At 37.3% G+C, this 21,028-nt stretch overlaps 3 protein-coding genes across 4 annotated transcripts; 1 reads left to right on the top strand and 2 right to left on the bottom strand.

The window, feature by feature from the left end:
• Positions 1-6,266: 6,266 nt before the first annotated feature.
• LOC109168933 lies at positions 6,267-9,520 on the bottom strand. 2 transcript variants are annotated; one of them, XM_019317799.1, is made up of 3 exons: positions 9,040-9,520; positions 7,987-8,486; positions 6,267-7,317 (listed from the first exon to the last, which is right to left on the bottom strand). In XM_019317799.1, the coding sequence occupies exons 1-3, from the start codon at positions 9,080-9,082 to the stop codon at positions 6,463-6,465; spliced, it is 1,398 nt and encodes a 465-aa protein (XP_019173344.1). In that variant the 5' UTR covers positions 9,083-9,520; the 3' UTR covers positions 6,267-6,462. The 2 variants fall into 2 exon arrangements, with proteins under 2 accessions (XP_019173344.1, XP_019173343.1); XM_019317798.1 differs by having other exon boundaries at positions 7,987-8,594; positions 9,040-9,517.
• Positions 9,521-16,400: 6,880 nt separating this feature from the next.
• Positions 16,401-17,244, bottom strand: LOC109168893. The gene is made up of 2 exons (XM_019317749.1): positions 16,747-17,244; positions 16,401-16,631 (listed from the first exon to the last, which is right to left on the bottom strand). Exons 1-2 carry the CDS (start codon positions 17,242-17,244, stop codon positions 16,401-16,403), a joined length of 729 nt encoding a protein of 242 aa, XP_019173294.1.
• A 719-nt stretch (positions 17,245-17,963) lies between these two features.
• Positions 17,964-18,662, top strand: LOC109168892. Its single transcript, XM_019317748.1, has 2 exons — positions 17,964-18,155; positions 18,243-18,662. Exons 1-2 carry the CDS (start codon positions 17,964-17,966, stop codon positions 18,660-18,662), a joined length of 612 nt encoding a protein of 203 aa, XP_019173293.1.
• The last annotated feature ends 2,366 nt before the right edge of the window (positions 18,663-21,028 follow it).

The following is a 21,028-nucleotide window of genomic DNA, read 5'->3' as shown; positions in this document are numbered from 1 at the left end:
GTGTTTAGTTGTTTAGTGGCCTGCACGCTCTATATTCGGATAGAAAAAAAAAAAGTATGGTACGTATGCATTTATTATTAAAATTATAATATATGGTCGTATTATTATTATTATTATTATTTTAAAAAAAAAACGGGGGCTGGCCCACAGAGCATGATCAGAAGAAGCATGAAGGTTGAAGGAGAAGGAAAGGGGTGATATGATGGTGGGTGTAAGGCAACATTATTATATAAAGTGAAAAGCTTTAGGCCCACTTTGGAAGAAATATGGATAGTGGGAACTGCTTTTTAGGGGTTCCACACCCTTTAATCTTTTTGACCCCCTCCAGGCTCCAACTCAAGCCTCAACTAAACCATTCCTTCTCTTTCCACCTTTACTCCCTCCCTCCCTCCCACTACCTCACATCAAAATAACCTCACCATTTTTATAGTTATAAGAAATCAACTTACTTCTAGTGGTAAGGTAAAGATTCGATTCTTATCACAAATATTAAAAGTTTAGAGTTAAATTTAGATTAGATTCATTGTGTGTATAAGTATATATTTTAATTTTGAGTGTTCGTTAAAATTAGATTGACTCGATTTACTTAGTTTGGACACATGTTCACGGTGTCTAGAATATAATATGGTGAAATCGAAAAACTTGAATTATAAAAAAGAAAAGAGTTCTGAATTGAAAGTATCAACTATAACTATGTGTATTGTTAATTAGAGTCAAGAATAATTGTGTATATCATCGGTCAGATGGTAAATAACAAGTTCTCAACCATAACTTTGAGCGGGTTGCTAAGTTTTTTTAGAATGGAGCTGGGAGCAATATGTGTTAATGTGTTATTCTTTGAGATCATCTTCACTCAAACTCTAAAATGTTGCCCACATTTAATATTAGTATATAACACTTCTTATAGGGATTTATTTTATCATTACTTGTTTTAGTACTATCATTTGTCCATACATACTTTCTTAACCTATTTTATCATTACTTTAATCATTAAGTATTAGTAATACTTGTGCATGAAATTATATAAAAGCCTCAAAAGACAAGAACGGAGGACATTCTTATCTTTCAAACACACAACTCTCAATTTAGGATATTTTTAGAGTTAATACCCAAAATCGTTCTCGACTATAGTGGTTTTTCTCAATTTCATCCTAAACGACTTTGGTGACCTAATATCGTTCCAGACTTTTGTGTTTCGCTCAATTTAGTCCTCCATTTGTTATTCCGTCAAATTGGTATTAAATAAAGGGACAATTCAGTAATGTCAATATTGATCTCTCTTTACTTTCAACTTGTGAAGTACGAAATTCCTCTTTCTTGTACGAATTACTCCCGGACCTGCAAATCAAATTTAATATTCACAGTTTTAGGAGTAATTCTGGGAGTAATTCGTAAAAAAAAAAAAAAAGATTTCGCAGTTCACATGTCTATGAGTAAAGAAATGACAATATTAAAATTATGGAATTGTCTATTTATTTAACACCAAATGGACAGAATAACAAATGAGGGACTAAATTGAGCAAAAACACAAAAGTCTGGGACTAAATTGAGCGAAACACAAAAGTCTGGGACGATATTAGGTCACCAAAGTCGTTTAGGACGAAATTGAGAAAAACCACTATAGTCGATGACGATTTTGGATATTAACTCGATATTTTTACAACATTCTTGTTCTTACAATGGTTTCCTTTAAAAAAAGAAAATCTTAAAACACATACTATGGGTCAAAGACCCGATATGAACCAATACCATAAAATAATTTATGTGTCACTCATATAACTGTTAACGAATCGAACATGAACGAAGGGAGGTTGGTGTTTGTTGCTAATATTTTTGAAGTGTTTGTGTTCATGTTTGTTAAAGTTTTGAAAATCTTGTTCGTGTTCGTTTGTTAAGCGTTTATTAGTGTTTGTTAACGTTTGCGAATACGTTCACGAACATGTCCATTAATGTTAACGAACATGTTCGTTAACGTTTGAAAACATGTTCGTGAACATGTTTATGAACCCTTAATAACCAAACACATGCTGACATGCACATGTTTATAATCACAATTCATTCGTAAACAAAAAGTAATCTATGTTCATAAACAACACAACAACTATATATATATATATATATATATATATATATATATATATATATATATATACTAGTATTAATAATAATAATGTAAATCATTTTTATAAATTTGATATTTATATTTTATGTAATAATTAACATATAGCTCAAATATATAATGTTTATATATTATTATTAATGAAGAAGATAAGAAAATATATGGTGGATGCATGTGCATGGTAACAATAGTGGAAAAGATAACGGAAGTTATAACGGTAGGGGTATGTTTGTCCAAAATATTTTAATGTACAACCTTTATAGCATAATGTACAAAAAAACTTAACGGAAAAAACGGACATAAATCAGGGGTATAACTTTTATTCACACTTATTATGTTTTTAGATATATATATATATATATATATATATATATATATATATATATATATATATATATATATATATATATATATAAAGAGAGAGAGAGAGAGAGAGTTAGGTTCAGGTGCGACGGGTACTCCCGTGCGGCGGTGCGGCGTCAGTGCGTCACCAACGATTATACACCATCAATGTTATGAAATGCACAACAAAAACACACACAAATTAGGTACGTATCACCAAAAACACACCATACAGTGTTTTGAAATACACCATTTAGGGGTGGTGAGTTATATAGTGTATTTTTTTTTGGGTGTATTGTGTATTTTTGATTTTTTTTTTTTTTTTTTTTTTTTTTGCATTTCATTGTGGTGTATTTTTTTACATTGTTGGTGTATTTTTGGAACCCCACCACACCGTCGCACCGTAAGCCTCGACCGCATATGAACGCTAATATATATATATATATATATATATATATATATATATATATTACACATACATACGTACTTATTTACTTAATTGTTTGTTCATGGACATTATTAAATGAACACTAAACAAGCTTGCTCATGAACAATATTAAATGAACACAAACGAGTATAGAACTATTCAAACTATGTTAGTTTATGAACTGAGCTCTAAAATTTCTTCATTTATGTTCATTACTTCATTTACCGTAATAAACGAACATAAACAAATACTTACCAAACACAAATACAAATAATTTATCAAAAAACTCTATATACTAACACCCCTAGTCACTAACACAAGATTTACACCTGATATGTGATACTATAATCTAGCTAAAAATAATAGCAGAAGATTAATTGAAAATTGAAATTGTTGGCTTCTTTCTTCTTCAGTTCCAAGCAAAAAAATAATATTATCATTAGAAAGTAGAAGCTCATTAACTTCTTTTTTTTTTTTTCAAAAAAATAATATTATTATTAGAAATTTACTAACATTCGATAAATCTGTTAAATTTTGACTAACATGATTGATATTACTCCATAATCAATGACTTGACTACGACAAAAAGCTAGTCAACTACGCGTTTTAGTAGGCTTGAATTCCTTTGATATTTAACTAAATTATTATTATTATTATTATTATTATTATTATTATTATTATTATTATTATTATTATTATTATTATTATCTGTTTATACATACTTTCTCAACCTACTAAACACAAAGAGCCCCTACCAAAATTTATATTTGTGACCAAGGGCGGAGCCATAATGAGGATAATAGACATCACTGTCCTCCTCACCCCACCCCATCCCCTTTATATATATATATATATATATATAGTGAAATGTTTTCGTGCGGATGTGCGGTGGATTAATGTGCGTGAAATTTGTACTCAATGTGCGTGAGTGTTGTGCTTAATGTGCCTGAGATTTGTACTTAATGTGCGTGAATGTGTAAAATGCAGCAGAAAATATTGATGTCTCCCCATCCCCAGTAGCCATTTGCCCCCTCCTGATGATGATGATGCGGAGGCGAGCTATAGTGGTTAAAAATTTTGGGAATAATACAACAAAAATCCATACTTAGCTGCTGTGCAAGTTTTATTGTGCGTGCGTCATTTATATAAACATTCAACTGCACTGAAGGTAGCTGATAATCCAGAATCCATGACAAAATTGAAAGAAGAAGTAACAAGAAGCTTGGTCGTTAATGTGCGTGAGTTTCTGTTCTGCTTCCTTCTGAGCTCGTAATTCTAAAATACGCACGCACATTAAGCACAAATCTCATGCACATTAAACACAATACTCAGACACATTAAGTACAAAACTCACGCATATTAACATGACGCACATTAAGTACAAATCTCAGGCACATTGAGTACAAATCTCACGCACATTAAGTATAAACCTCACGCACACTAATCCACCGCACATCTACACGGGAAGCAACAAATGTACCTGATCCCTTCCCTATATATATAGGGAAAAGGGTCAAATAAGCCCTCCAACTATTGCTAAGAAGTCAATTAGGCCCTCCAACTATTTTAAGAAGCAATTACACCCCTAAACAATGTATTTTGATGCAAAGAAGTCCAAATACAGGTAAATGACCTGCTATCCCAGGTCATCGCAAATTCGGCGACACTCCGACGTATTTTCCGGCAAAAAAGTGACCGGCGACCGGCGAACGGTCGCCGGTCACGGAGACCCCTCCCGGAGAAGGCAACCCAGATTTCTGGGTTGCCCACTCCGGTCGAGAAGGCCACCACAGTGGTGGCCTTCTCCGGCGAGAAGGCCACCACAATGGTGGCCTTCTCGGCCGGAGAAGGCAGCCCAGATTTCTGGGTTGCTTCTCCGGTCGAGAAGGCCACCACAGTGGTGGCCTTCTCGGCCGGAGAAGGCAACCCAGATCTGGGTTGCTTCTCCGGTCGAGAAGGCCACCATGGCCTTCTCGCCGGAGAAGGCCACCACTGTGGTGGCCTTCTCGACCGGAGTGGGCAACCCAGAAATCTGGGTTGCCTTCTCTGGTCGAGGACCGGAGAAGGCAACCCAGATTTCTGGGTTGCCTTCTCCGGGAGGGGTCTCCGTGACCGGCGACCGTTCGCCGGTCGCCGGTCACTTTTTCGCCGGAAAATACGTCGGAGTGTCGTCGGATTTGTGATGACCTGGGATAGCAGGTCATTTACCTGTATTTGGACTTCTTTGCATCAAAATACATTGTTTAGGGGTGTAATTGCTTCTTAAAATAGTTGGAGGGCCTAATTGACTTCTTAGCAATAGTTGGAGGGCTTATTTGACCCTTTTCCCATATATATATATATATATATATATATATATATATATATATATATATTGTATGTATATATATATATATATATATTGTATGTATGTATGATTCCTTATATATATACAGAGTAAATGCATATAAATATATACAAAAATTTATCGAAAGGATGAATTAGTTTAGATGATTAAATCTATGTTAATTTATGAATTGTCATGGGTTTGAAATTTAGTGTAATTTTATTTTTTAGCCTTTTTAATTTTCATAGTCAGATTATAATTGTGATTTATAAGATTAGTTTCTAATTCTAATTTTTTTTTTTTGAAAGAGTTTCTAATTCTAATTTGATTCTTTACATGTAACATTAGAATTTTATTTTAAATATTCTTCCAAAAGGCTGAACCCCAACTCTAAGGGCCCCCCACACCCCGGCCTGACAGAGTATTTGGGAGGATGTAAATCATGGTGACTCAACTGAACATGAACCACAGAGGCTAGACCGGTGCTCACTATTCACAAGGAGCCCCCTCACTTTGAGAGGTTGCTCCCACACTGCCGCTGGTGAGACTTGATCCCTGATCATTCTAATTTTATTTTAAATATTAATAGTGAGATGCGTGATTTATAATATAATTTATATTTAAATTATATTTTTATTTTGAATATTTTTTTTTTTCGTATTTTAATGTATTTTTATTTTTTTATTCTTAAGTCAACAATATTTTCTTTCGCTCCCACGGAAGAAGTTTCCTAGATCTGCCCCTACCTGTGACATTACTGACATCTCATTTGAGAGAACCACAATTGTTATTATTATTATTATTATTATTATTATTATTATTATTATTATTATTAAAAATTAAAAATATAATGTTTGGGCTTTAAAGTTCAACTGGGCTTCAATTCAAGAATTCAAAGCAAGTAAAACGAATCACCAGATGAGTTAGCTTTGCTTTCACTATATGAATCACATTCCACAATTTATCTCCTCAGTCAAGATCCCGAGATCAAAGAGACTTTCAGAATTAGAGTGCATTTTTGTAAAAAAAATAATGAATGCAGACTCCATAGATAATCAAGTAACCACCACAACTATTAGTTATCCACCACAACTTCAAACCTCTACAATTTACAACTATATATATATTGTGCTGTAAGCTAACTGAACTGTCAACATAATAAAGACAACATGAAGGAACAAGGAAACATGTGGTGACAAAAGTTGAGGTAAAAGAATGTATCAGAAAAGAGGTTATCTGTTTTTTGTTTCACTGCTGTTCCCACCATGTATAAGGAAGCCGCCACCTTTTATGCCAATATATCGACACTCTCGACCACAAAGGAAACCCAAAATTGTACTCCAGAGGCTGGTCCACAGGTCCAGCCACTGTTAAAGGTAGCCATACGTACCTCGAATCCCTCAGGTCGGCTGGATTCCATCGATCCGCCATGAAGATGAAGAAACCCGGTGGCAATCCGGGCAAGGGAAACACGAACGTGCTTTGAGCGAAGAAGGTAGTGAGTTGAAAAATTTTGTTCCCGCCAATGCATGGGTTTCCGATGGTCTCCCATGGCCCCATTATAGATTCGGCTGCATGGGCCAAAGCCTCGTTTGGCGCCCAACCAGTGCAGCCGGAGGTGATCATGTAGTATGTTCCCTGGTTCTTGAACAAGGCAGGGGCTTCGCGGTGCTGCCCCACAAGAATCCTTCTCATACTACGAGTCACGTCTAGGTATTGTTCATTAAGAGGGCCGACGTGAAGCTCGCTGTTATCTACAGAGGAGTAGACGAGATACGCTTTCCCATCATCGTCCTTGAAAATCGTCATGTCCCGACTATCAAATCCATGGGGTCGGATGCTATAGAGGTAGTCGAAGGGACCAGTTGGAGAGTCGCTGATGGCAACACCTACAGAAGCTTTAGTATAGTTCGTGTCGTCTATGTGCATCCACATTACATATTTACCTGTTCTCTCATTGTAGATCACTTTTGGCCTCTCGAGCACATTTAATGTGTATAGATCATGTGTCTCGTTTTTTTCTTCTGCCGCCAATACAATGCCTTCATTTTGCCACGTCCACAAATCTCTTGACGAATAGCAACCAACACCAATAACATCAACCTGCAGGGGATAAGTCATAAGTAAAAAGAAACACTCGAAGGGCGGGCATAGTTGATCACAATATACCATGATGGAATAAATCACAATCACAATCACAAGACGACAAATAGCATAAGATACAAGCAAAAACACGTGTCACCAATCAAACAGGATAAAAACATTCTCAGCACTACAGTTGTCAATGTTCGGGCTACACGCTTCATGCCTTCATGGGGTTCTCATGTCTTCCTATTAGTATTTAGGAGTTCTTGAGCAAATTGTGCAGATATTTCTCATCCTAAACCCTAAAAATAGATAAGATGGCAGTAGTTAACAGAGACTAGAAAATAAAAACTAGAGCAGTACATCCAACACAATCAAACCCGCAAATGCCTATACACGTGAGAAAATGCAAGATCAACAATCTGTCATGAGGAGCATATGCATGCATAACTGGAAATTAAACTGCCAAGTTTTATCACATTTAGCATTTTAATGTGGAGCATCACAAACGCCTATATAATGGAAAGTGCAGGAACATAGCATATATGGTGGGAGATTGGATTGGATTCACCAATCAAGGGACTAGATTAAATTTTTTACATTTTTTCCCCCTCTATTCTACCATTACAGAAGTCGCCGTAGAGAAGAACAGAATCACAAAACCTCATAGTATCATGCAAAACTTACCCGTGCTGCACCCTTTTTGTGAGCGTGATAGGTGTCGCCATCTTTATATTCCCCATACCAATAATACGTTTTTGTCTTGTCATCATATAGAATGCCACCTCCATGAGCTTGGATTGGGTTTCCCTCAGTATCCAACCATATTCTCCCCGGGTAATAGTGGTATGTATCATTGTTAGAATCCTTCCTGGGATCTACAGCTGTTTTCAGACCAGGAAAGAAAACGTGCCTAATCTGGGAATTCTCATCAAGAAATTCATCAATCATGGTGGTTGGCCGTTTCGGCTTCCTCTTGGCAGCACGTGCTGATCGCCTCCTTGGCGGAGGGAGTTGAATATTAACTTCCTCAACCTTCTCAAGCTCCTGTAGTCGTTCATGGTGTCTCACATATATCTGGGTCTCTCTAATTTGCAGATCCTTTTGCCAGGTTAAAGAGTACAGATGAAGCAAAATGAAGCAGCCTACTAAGCTGCATACCACAATCGGCCACGACCATCTGCTCCCTGCATTGCAAGGTAAAGAGGTTGATTTCCTGTGCTTGTTCTTGGTCCTCATTTTCTTCCCTTTATTTTTTTCTCTTCAATACAATTCCGCAGTTAAGAAAACGCAACCTATGGAGATCCAAAACTAAAGTCATTACCAAAAAAAGCCTAAAACGAACAAAATAGAAATCCTACCAAACCATTAGAAACACATCCACTTTCAACAAAAAACCTCATCCAACCATGATTTAACACGCAAAGTTAGCCCCTTTTCCAGATGTTGAACAATCCTATTCTAACTATTCTGTTTATTGTTTTGGAAAATCTCAATTCAACTACAACTTCTAATCTTAGAAACTACACAACAAGACAACAACCCTCCCCCCACCACCCCACATTCACACAGAAGTTATAGGCAGCATAAAGCTGGTAATTTAGCTATAGATCCACAAGAATGATCCCAACCAAGTAAAACAAATAACTCAAATCAATAGAATCAGTGCAACAATTTGGTTAACTAAAATGGAAAACAATTCCAAAATTCTTGAACCGGACAGGAATCTGAGATGCCTACCTGAATGCAACCTAGCCGTCAATGGAAGAAAATCTCTCCACATGGATTTAGTCCTGGCCTCTTCCTAGCTCCAAGCACATATGACCAAACAACATACGAACAAAACATCAAACACCTTACACGCCAAGCTGTATAATCAGCAATTCGAGCTCTCAAGACTCAATCTTTTCAACTATTATATCCTTTTTCACTTCACCGACTCCAGAATAGGACATGGGAATTCATAGAATCGTAGAATGCAACAGCGAGGATGGAGTGTCAGGGTGGTAAGAACTGAAAAGGGTAGGTTGAGCGGGGGGACTTTCTTTGACGGGATCTCGAAGATGATGATGACGACTTGAGACCAACGATCTTCCCCTTCTGCCCAACACTCTCCTTTGCTTTCTCTCTCTCTCTCTCTCTAGGACAGAGTATATAGTTCTGGAAAGATTATCAATGACGATGTTACTGTACAGCTTACCCAGTTTTGACCTTTTTCTTGATGATGTGTAGATAAGGCCTGTTTTCTACGGGTTCGGTCGTTCTCTATCAAATGCAGTTGTTATATTATAGACCGCGGTGCATAATCGATTATGCACCGCGGCCCATATACGGTGCCGTTTCTTTACGCGGTGCATATACGGTGCCGTTTCTTTAAGTAAAGAAACGGTCCGCCGTTAGAGTTAACGGAGTCCATTTGTTTGGTGTATTAAATACCAACTGACACTACAGTATATCCAAACTGACACTGCAGTTATATCAAAATGATACTATAGTTATAGTGAAATGAAACTGCAGTGTATATAAACTGAAACTGAATAACATTTCACATATTTGAGTGTATATTGTACAATGAAGCTGTAATTATATCAAAATGATCATGTAGTTGTGTTTTAATAAAACTATAGTGTATATAAAATAAAATTAAATAACATTTTCACATATTTGAGTCTATAAAATATCGAATGAAACTATAGTTATATCGAAATGAAACTGTAGTTGTGTTCAACTGAAACTGCAGTGTATACAAAATGACACTGAATAACAGAGTTACTTTTTGTAAAAGGGTGCGAAACGGCGGAAATAAACACTGTTAATTTTCATTTAAAAAAAAAGACGCGCGGTGCATAATCGATTATGCACCGCGGTGCATAATATAATTTGCCATCAAATGAACTGTCCGTAGTTGCGTAGTATAAAACATCTGTATAGTGTTTTTCAAATAAGACTGCATCACCTCATACTAAGAACCAGAGTCCACCTTGGAAGGTAGACGATTCTAAATATAATTCTAAATTATTTATTTTTAGTATTGATTAAAATTGTTAACTTCTAAAATATAAATTGTGATTTTAAAATTTAAAATTTTTTAAATAAAATACAGGTCATAGAATAATTTGCCACACCACCTCAACCCAAATAAAACATTATTTTTTAAAATAATTATGTCATACCCGAAGCATTCAAAAAAAAAAAAAATGTCATACCCGAAAAGTTGTATAGAGTATCTATTTATTAATATGTTATTAATTACTACAAATATTTATTGAAAGACTATCATTGCTATTAATTATAAAGCTATATCTATTATGACTCACAATTAATTAACATGGCCACCAAACTATGTTATTCATTATATATATATATATATATATATATATATATATATATATATAATTACATTCCTGTAAAAACAGGGCTTAAAATACAAACGTGTGGACAATATGGGACCGTTTGATAGCGAGGTTGGATGGTCCAGATTGGTTTTGAATATTTCGCGCGTGTGTTGTGTTTTTACGTTAAGTGAGGGTCTTTTTTTTTTCTTGAAGGATATTTTTGGTTTTTTGTTTGTGGCTGAGACCTAGTCAAACAAGTCTTCCTTTTGTTCTTCCACGCGCAGGACGTCTCTGTTTCACCATTCCGTTTCTCTCTCTCGTTCCGTGCGGCTTCACGAATACGGGCATTGCGTGTTTTCATCTCACGCTTTTTCTTTCCACGTATCAATGGTAGAAGGTGGGGACCTCGGCACATCGAAGAGGCGGGGACCACCGATCGCAGGTGTCGACTGATGTACGTATTCTCGCCGTTTCTATGTTTTTCTTTTTTGGGTGGGTTTTCCCGTTCGTTTTTGTTGTATTTTGTTGGGGGTTTCTTCTTTTTACGCGTATTGTGTGTGTTGTTTGGTGGAGATGGGGGTTTTGCCGTGTTTATGTGGGTTTTCGGAGCTAGGGTTTCCTATTTTGAGTTTTTTTTTTTTTTTTTTTTTACATGTTTTAGATCATTTAATTGTTTGTTGGTTTTAGTTATTACTCATACATTAGGAATGCGAATGGGGTCTGAGTTGTTTTTTTTGTTTGCATTTCTGCTCGGATTTTGTGTTTTTTTCAGCGTTCTGCCGTGTTTGGGGGTGGGGGTGGTTGCGGGGTTGTGGGGTTGATTGGGGTGAGCAATATTGTTGTTTTGCTGGCGTGTAGTGTTGTGATTTTTCTTTGCTTTGTAATACATTTTTGTGCATTTTTCTGGGTGTGGTAATAATTTTTTCTTGTGAATTTGTTGTTGGGCATCCATTTTTAATCTGTAAGGCATGAAATTTTTGTGGTTTCATTCCTTTAGTTGTATGTACATTGTTGCCGTAGTTGTTTCTTACTGTCTGTAGCTCATATTTAATTGTTAAGGTTGGTGAAATTCTGGATAGTTGATATGTTAGTGGTGGGCAGTATTTCCATGAATTTGGCAGTGCCAATGAGACATATGTTCTTAATTTTGAGGAATTCTACAGAGAAGAATAAGAAATAAAAATATGGATGGTACATATGTGCACTGGTTGTCGAAGTACTGTGCTTGGTTTGGGTTTCATATGGTCAAATGTCTGGCTTGTAGACTCTGCCTGTGTGTGCGGTGGGGTGTGGTGTTTGTGGCGATACCAGTATACGTGTTGTTCGGTTATCTTTATTGGTAACAATTTTTGCATTGGGGGCCAGGTGTGTGTGTGGTTTGTTCTTGGTTGTTGCTGTCTATTTTACATATATACATACACTCTGTATTAATTTTTCTAAATTAATTGATTCTTGAAGTTTGCAGTCTGCTCTATTTATATATTATTGCTATTTTGTTTGACTATATATATATATATATATATATATATATATATATATATATATATATATATATATATATATATATATATATATAGTATACTTTAAGCATAACAGATATATGTTTCGCATATGCTATGTGATTTTGACTATATGTTTATAAAAAAATTGTGTGTATAAATATATGATTTTTAAGCGTGGAGACCATGTAGGAGTGCCTGCAAAGAAGAGAGAAATGGTGAAGCCAAATCTGCCATGGAATGGATTAGAGTTTGCTACTACAATGTGTTGAATGGATTGCCTATATTCTACGTATTAAGTTGCTTCTTGGTGTTCAAATGTTGTTTTTAGCAAAACTAGCTTGTTACAATAATATATTCTTTGGGAATTGGGGTGTAAATGTGTAATGCTCCATCTGCAAATGCATGTGCATGTGTTTTGAATGATTAACTCTTTCAACTATTTCTTGTAATTTTGTTTAAATAAATTGTAGTTAAAATTGTGAATTTTCAGGCCTGAGATCATACCTTCTGCATAAAAAGTAATACAATGTTGCATGTTGTATTACTTAACTGGGGCACCTGCGTCCTTCTGCAGTTGATAATTTATTTTAATGTCTATGTCTGTTAACTGGGGTTTTTTTTGTGTTTTATTTTTTTTGTTGTTGTTTTAATCCTTACCAATGTTCAGTTTGAGTGATTTCAGTATGTACAGTGGTGTGTTTTGAAAAACATGTTCTGGGTTTGGGTTTCATGGTGTGTGCATTCCGGGGTATTGTTGATGTGCTTAGCGGCTTTATTTGTTTGTTCGTTTATTACTTGTTTGGATGTTGTGTGCTTGTTTATATTTGTACGTGTGGATGACAGTATTTTATTGTTTTTTTTTTTTATGGTTTTCATGGTGTTTGGTAGTTTATATCTATTCTCAGGTTGTTGTAGATGTTCTTAGCGGTCGTGTTTGTTGTTCATTTTAAAAAATAAAATTAAAATTTTTCAATTCGATACTCTTAAGTTATATCATGTGTATTGTTGGTGTCTTGTAATCTGATTATTTGCATGCATGCATGTACCTACCATATGAGACAACAATAGAGCAGTTTCGTATGATTCAAATATTTAGTATTATTATTATTCAATATCAAAAATCCTCAATCATTATGAGCTTTAATTTGTAGCTATTTGTGCTCGGTTGTTTACTGCTATATGTATTCTCGGGTTCTCGTCTTTTTGGGGGGGGGGGGGTGGTATGTGCATGGTTTGGTGTAGCTATTTGCTCTATAGTTTCGTAGTACTATGGTGTGGTTAACTTTTTTTTTTTTTTTTTTTTTTTTTTTTTGGGTTTCGTTGTGTGTGCAAACATGTAGATGTTATTGTTGTTTTATTTTCCAGGTAAGAAGTCAAACGTGTGTGTTGGTTCGTTTCTGCAGCTAAAAAATCCAAGCGCGCCCATTCAGATGGTGGTCCTTCGGGAATATCTAAGGATGATAGTGACTTTGTGTCGCCGCCTAGGGTGGTCCTTTCCAAGATTCAGCTATAGCCACCACAGGATAATGCCCTCGATTATGGATATTAAATAAATAAATTTCACGGAAGTGGCTAGTTGAGTATTAGCTTATATTGTTTGTAAATGAATACGTGGATGCATGGACACACATTGTTGATAAAATGTGTGCATCGTCAACTTAATAAATTTCAACCATGTATAGTAACGAAATGATTTTTTCGTAACTGACTATTGAACTATTAGTTTGTAGGCTTAGTTAATAAACACGTGTGTGCACAGTTGCATTGAATTTTGTGCATGGATACAAAATAGATATATTTCACAAAAGAGACTAATTCAAAAATCTCTTATACGCTTAGTTTTTAATATGTGTGTGCATAACTAAAAAATTTCCAACCATGGATTAAAACTAAATAAATTTCACATAAGTGAGTAGGTCACTATTAACTTATAGGCTTCGTAATTACAAACTTGTGTGCACAACTGACTATTGAACTATTAGCTTGTAGGCTTAGTTAATAAACACGTGTGTGCACAGTTGCGTTGAATTGTGTGCATGGATACTGAATAGGTAAATTTCATAAAAGAGAATAATTCAAAAATCTCTTATACACTTAGTTTTTAAATACATGAGTGCGCATTGGGTTTAATTATGTGCGTGCACAACTAAAAAATTCCAACCATGGGTTAAAACTAAATAAATTCTACATAAGTGAGTAGTTCACTATTAGCTTATAGGCTTCGTAATTACAAACGTATGTGCACAATGGCGTTATATAGTGTCCAAAGCTCTACTAAATAATTACCAACCATGGGTAAAGTTCAAAACATACTAGTTCAATATTATCGTATACGCTTAGTTTGTAAATATGTGGGTGCATATTTGTGTTAAATAGTGTGCATAGCTCAACAAACTAAATAAATTATGTGCGTGCACAACTAAATACATTTCAACCATGGGTAAACACTAAATAAATTTAACAATACTTAGTAGTTCACTATTAGCTTATAGGCTTAGTAATAAAAAACGTGTGCGCACAATGGTGTAAAACAGTGTGCATAGCTCAACAAACTAACTTCCAACGATCGGTAAAATTCAAAAGTTTGACAAGTATTTAATTCAACTTCAAATGAAGTTAGTATTCGTATTGTTTTAAACCATAAGGGGCTATTCGTCTGATAGGTCTATTTTGTCTGAACAATTCTGGCTGTCGTGGCCTGGCCTGAACGTAACGCACCTCTTATGGTTGTCTACTCCCGTAAATGGTATAGAGACAAGTCTGTATCTGCAGAGTCAATATTGTTTGGTTATTAGTGTACACACAGAATAGTAATAAAAGCCAAATTTTTTGTCCCACTGCACTTATCAGTAAAAATTCAAGAAACTAAGGGATTCATCCATGCACACAGATTTACTTAGGCGTGCACCAAACAACGAAAGACTAAATAAGATAGCAATCATCAAAAGTAAGGCTTAATAGCTCATATATATGCATCCAGTATTACCTGCAGTGTTATCATTTTTTTTTAGAGTTAATAGTGCACACATATCTGGTACGTATAACACAAACGTATATAATTAAGAACAGACTGTGTGACCTGTGCGTATTGTATATTGCGGTCAACTGTGCACACTTACAGTATAAAGCATGCATACAAATTACTACTATTTTAAATCTGCCCAGTTCTTCGGTGCGCACACGATAATCTAAACTCTTGCATACACGCGGAATCTAAACAGACCAATAACTCAACCATTCAAAGTAATAATTTTACCGTGGGGTGTAGGTCTGTTTTGCTTTGGTCTACTCCTACTATAATTACTATTCTTTAATTTAGGTTACATATCAGAATAATAATTTTATCGTAATTAGACTACCATTCAATTGTCTTAAATGCCCTTTTATTCTTAATTAACGATCCTAGTATATATTTTTCCTCTTAAATCTCAACCATTAATCTAATCTAATCTTATGGCCCATATTTGTCCACTAGTTTGTATTTTAAGGGGGTTTGCATGTGAATGCAACCATATATATATATATATATATATATATATATATATATATATATATATATATATATATATATATATATTTGGAAAGCAACCAACACGTTATATTTAGAGATAAACCAAAATAAACTCGGGGGGACCGAGTCCCAATACAAAGCTGTAGACGGTTATGAAACTATAGAAGTTAAAGTATGAGTTAACAAATTCTGAGACCTAGGAATAAAATTAACTGAGCAGGAATCAAAAGTAGACATGCAAGTCTTGCAGGCATCTACAACATAGCCAATATATGATATGAGTGGGGGTCCTAATGAGGATAGACATCAGTGTAGAGTGTGACAATCCGTGTAAACCCGGATGGTCTGTTCGCCACGGTCTCGTAACCAAAATAAAGCTTCCTTACACGCAAATGGCTCGGCCATGAGTGGGGACAAACAATTCGGCAAGGGAGCACTGTATGCCGCAACAAATCTTCCGTCGGCTTCTAGCAACACGGCTCCTACTGAGGCGGCATTTGTAGCGTGGTGATACCCGGCATCCACATAACATTTCTGTGGGTTTATGGCAGCGGCGTTCCCCGGTGTAGAAGCAGCCCCGTCCGGCGGTGGAGGTAGCAGCAGTCCGGCAGAAGGGGCAGCAGCAGTCACGTCGGCGGTGGAACTTTTGTCGGCAGCCGCATGGTGTACGGTCTTCCATGCTTGCATGGTGGCAGCTACGACGACGATTATTTTCCTGGGCAAAGGTAGGCAGGCATCCCAAACTACTCCATTTCATGCTCTCCAGATATGATAAAGAATTGCAGCTGCATACATAATTTCATTAGTGTCTAGAACATTTAACATTGCACTAAACCACTCATGGAAAATATTTGTCACAATATTGGAGAGTGGAAGGTTAGATAGAGCCCATATGGAGTTGGCATAACCACATGATACCAAAGAGTGCATAGTGTCCTCTTGCATGATTCCACATATGACACAAATTGGATCTACATTCACCCTCTTTATAAGCAAATTGTTCGTAGTGGGAAGGATATCACTTATAGCTCTCCATAAAAAATGTTTTCCACTTTGGGGGGATTTTTAATTTCCATAGGGTGAGCCATTTATCAAATACCCCATCATTACTATTTGTAAAGCTCCCAACAATGCGCTTGTAGCCATCCTTAACAGAGTAGCTACCCTTCGGATCCCCATGCCAATACCAAACATCATCATATTCTGGGGAAATTAGTATTTTTAGAATTCGGGGTATATCACTTGGTTGGAATATATCTGAGAGAATATGGTGGTCCCAGGTCCTAGTATCTGGATCCATCAATCCACTCACTATAGCTCCTACCAACTGCGGTGGATCTCTGTATGGATCATGGGATTTAAATCGTCCTGGAGCCACGGGTGCTCCCAAATTAACGTAGAAATTCCAGTCCCAACATGCCGTCTCACTCCACCACACCAGTTCCTTAGCTGCCATAATACTACGCCAATAGAAACTGGGGTTATTTCCCAGACATGCCTCGTAAAAAGTTTGTTTCGGATAATATCTCGCCCGATATACACGAGACACCAAAGAGTCAGTATTAGTTAGCATCCGCCATGCTTTCTTACCCAACATCGCTAAATTAAAAGCTCTTAGGTCCTTAAATCCCAGTCCCCCATATTTCTTTGGGATACACAATCTGTCCCATGCCTTCCAATGAATACCGCGCGGTCAGTTCCTGCTCCCCACCAATACGGTTCATTGTCCTTTCAATAGCCGTGCAAATAGATATAGGCAGTAAAAAGACCCCCATTGAAAAAGTAGGCATAGCTTGAGCTACACTTTTCAACAGGATTTCCTTACCAGCCTGTGATAGCAACATTTTATTCCACGATCCAATCCTCTGCTTAATTTTATCCTCAATATATGCAAAAACTGCTTTCTTATTCCTTCCAACAAATGAGGATAAGCCTAGATACTTCCTAAAATTAGGAGCCTGAGTGACCCCTAAAATTTGTGCTACCTCCTCCCTGTCCTCTATTAGATTAGGAGCCTGTGATATGCATGTTATTCATTATATATTCTTCTCCTAAATTCATTATATATTCAAATATTAGTATGGAGTTTTTTTTTTTTTTCTTCCTATGTCTTGCTAGGGTTTCTCTCCATCACCTCCCTATCTCTTTAGGGTTTTCAACCGATTTTCTTGTTCTTGCTTTGGTTTCTGGTTTTGCTTCTGTTCTACGAGGATTGCTTAGCTTCGATATGTGCGTCTGCTTTTCGTGCTACGAAAGGCTTCTGCTGCGCCGTTTGGGGTTTGCTTCCTCTAGGGTTTTGTCCTGTTGCGTTTCTGCATGGAATCACGTAGCGGAGATTCTGTGGCGGGGCTTACGGCCAGGTGGGCTGATATGGTGTTGGAGGATGAAGAGGTTGGTTTGGAGTGCGACGAGGCAGCCCAGGTTGCGACAGAGGCGGTGGTCGTGTCTTGGAGTTTGGTTGGACGTTTCCTCACCAATCACCTCGTCAAAGTCGAGTACAAGAGGCAGGTTATGGCATCGATTTGGAGGCCGGTCAAGGGTGTTCAGATATCTGAGGTGTAACCTAACCTCTTTTTGTTCGTGTTTCACCACAAGATGGATATGCAGCGTGTTCTTGAGGACGGTCCCTGGTCCTTTGAAAATAGCACGTTGGTCTGTAAGCAAGTTGGGGAGGGTGAGTTTCCGGGTGGGGTGGTGCTTGATTCTGTTGATCTGTGGGCCCATGTGTATGATCTCCTGGTTTGTTACACTACTGATGTGATCTTGGAGCAAGTGGGTAACTTTATTGGCTCTTTTGTTCGTTGTGATGACAGGCAATTGGGTGGAGCATGGAAAACCTTCTATCGTATCCGTGTTTCCATCCTTGTTGCCAAACCTCTTAAGAGACAGATGAAGCTTATTAGACGTGACAAATCTTGGGGATGGGTCAATTTCAAGTACGAACAGTTACACACGTTTTGTTTCTTATGTGGCTTATTTGGACATTCTGATAAATTTTGCCTAAAAGGCTCGTGACTCAAATTTGCCGGCCGAACAGTACCCTTATGGCTCATGGATGCGCGCTGGGCAGTCGAGAGGTCCTAGACCAGTTAAGGAGCGGTGGTTACTTCCGACATCAAGCCCGATATGGCTTAACACGGTGGCAGAACAGTCTGGTGTGGCGGAAGACAATGTCATAGGACCGAGGTTGGGGCAGCACGGCGTGGTGGATGATGCAGGTGTCGTGGCTGCCTCGAAGCGGCGCCAGGGCCACCTAGGAAGTGGTAGGGTGGCGGGCACTTTGGATTCTGATGTTGCTATGTCTAACAGTTCAAAAAACTTGCAGTTGGCGGGTTTAGTTGGAACTGTCGTGGCTTGGGTAATTGACGCACAGTTCGCGAAGTGGATGACATGGTGTCCTGTAAGAAGCCTGATTTGTGTTCTAGATGGAAACCAAGGTGGGGCGTGGGCATACTGAGTGCCTTTGTAACACCCCCAATTTTTCAACAACTGAGCCTAGTATTAAACATAACCTTAAAGGTAATAAAGCGGAAATAAAGCAAAGGGTAACCATTATACTAATTACCCAACCACAAACAACTGGAGATGCTACTCCGTAGTCACCCTCGATAGAGCAACTACACAGGAAAAGCTAACTAAAATATCATGATCATAAGTCATAGATGAGGGCCCACATATCCAAAATCATATTCTAAGCTCATATCCAAAAGAAAGGCTCGCAAGCACTTATGCAATTCATACTCAAATATACATACCTATTACATATTAACAAGATATGAATCAAGTTTGACTTAGTAGATAAAAAAGTAGGCAAAGTTACATGTAATCATGTGAATAACTAAATTATGGTAAGATGGTACAACATCATATCAAGCATAACATTGGAAATCAAGTATCATGACAATCCGGCAATAACATGAAAGCCAAATAAGTTAACTCTAGCCATGATATCAATACCATAAATTCCCTCGAAGAAAAATGTAAGGTAAATACATATAGATAATAGTAGTGGAGGGGTCATCATACTTTCCATGAACCGTACTCATCTCATCATATCCTCAATCTCATCATATAATCAATCCCATCATATCATCAATCTCATCGTATCAACACGGTGGGGAGGTAGGTACTTCACCATATGTTAATGAACCCATTTGGGCTCAGGAATTCTCAACTGGCCTAATCAACGTCTCACCCACAAATCTCATAAGTAACATGGAAACGAGACCGCTATCTTAAGTGTGTACATCCCCTAACTAGGACTCCAAGCCCGGCTAGTAATAGCTCAAGCCCCAAGTGAACCCGAGATTTTTCTACCGGGCCACTTTTTATACACATAACTTTCGGGAATTCTCCACGGACTTTCATTTCATCATTTCATCTCATCAATCTTTTCAAGTAACTGAAACTCAAGTACCACCTCCAAGGTAAAAAGGTTTTCTTCACAAGATATGCACAATATAGCACATAAATGGCATACTATGCCTAGATGTAGTTTGAGAAAATAGGGAATACAGGATAAACAAGTGGAATATAAAGTGTAGTCAAACCATGTGGATTAATGCAATGGTTCATACTCAATGAGTCCAAGTAACTTCAACTCACAAGGATATAAATCACTTCATACTTATCCTTCACTTAACACAAACTTAGATCGCATCCATTAACTCATTGAAACATGCTATTCAACGTACTTCACTTGTGAATCATGCTCAACACATATATCAATTTCAAGGTTGGTTAAAGCTTCAATAAAATAAGTAAATCCTGCTTTGATAAGAAAATGTTTTTTGTACATGAAACACGTCTCATATAACATCTTAGAACAAGTCTCAGAAGTCCTACGAGTCACGAAAACCAGCAAAACGCGAGTGGCGGACCGCGATAATTCAACAAGCCCTAGGCCGCGGGTTGGGCGGTGGGTCTCCCAAGACCCGCCGTGCCTACCGCACGGCCTGGCGTGAAGTGGCAGGCCGCGAAGGGCCTACCACTGGGCACGCGGGCTGGCCGGCGGGTCTCCTAGGACCCGCGGTCGAGCCCGCACGCCTACGGGGCAGAGGCGAGGCAATAGCCTCTCCTCTTTGTTCTACCCCATACATGGGTATTTTTACCCACTTTCAACCTGCTACAACACCTCCAAACATATATCCCAAGCAAAGCATCAACAATACCAAATTATACAACATCTATCACACCTCAAACACAAGATATAAACCACATTCAAGTTCATTCATCACCAACAACACTAAATAAACATATAACAAGTATTTGAAGGAAAATATATCATTTTGGATGTCCATGGGTTATACCTCAAGCCATCTTCTTCTAGCAAATCCATCCCCAAGCTCTTCTTCTACACCCTTCATCTTCCTTCTCCCAAC

The sequence above is a fragment of the Ipomoea nil genome, unplaced genomic scaffold (genome assembly GCF_001879475.1).
Source record: "Ipomoea nil cultivar Tokyo-kokei standard unplaced genomic scaffold, Asagao_1.1 scaffold3231, whole genome shotgun sequence".
In the NCBI taxonomy this organism is placed as follows: Eukaryota; Viridiplantae; Streptophyta; class Magnoliopsida; order Solanales; family Convolvulaceae; genus Ipomoea; species Ipomoea nil.
This window is presented reverse-complemented; position numbering and strand designations above follow the sequence as displayed.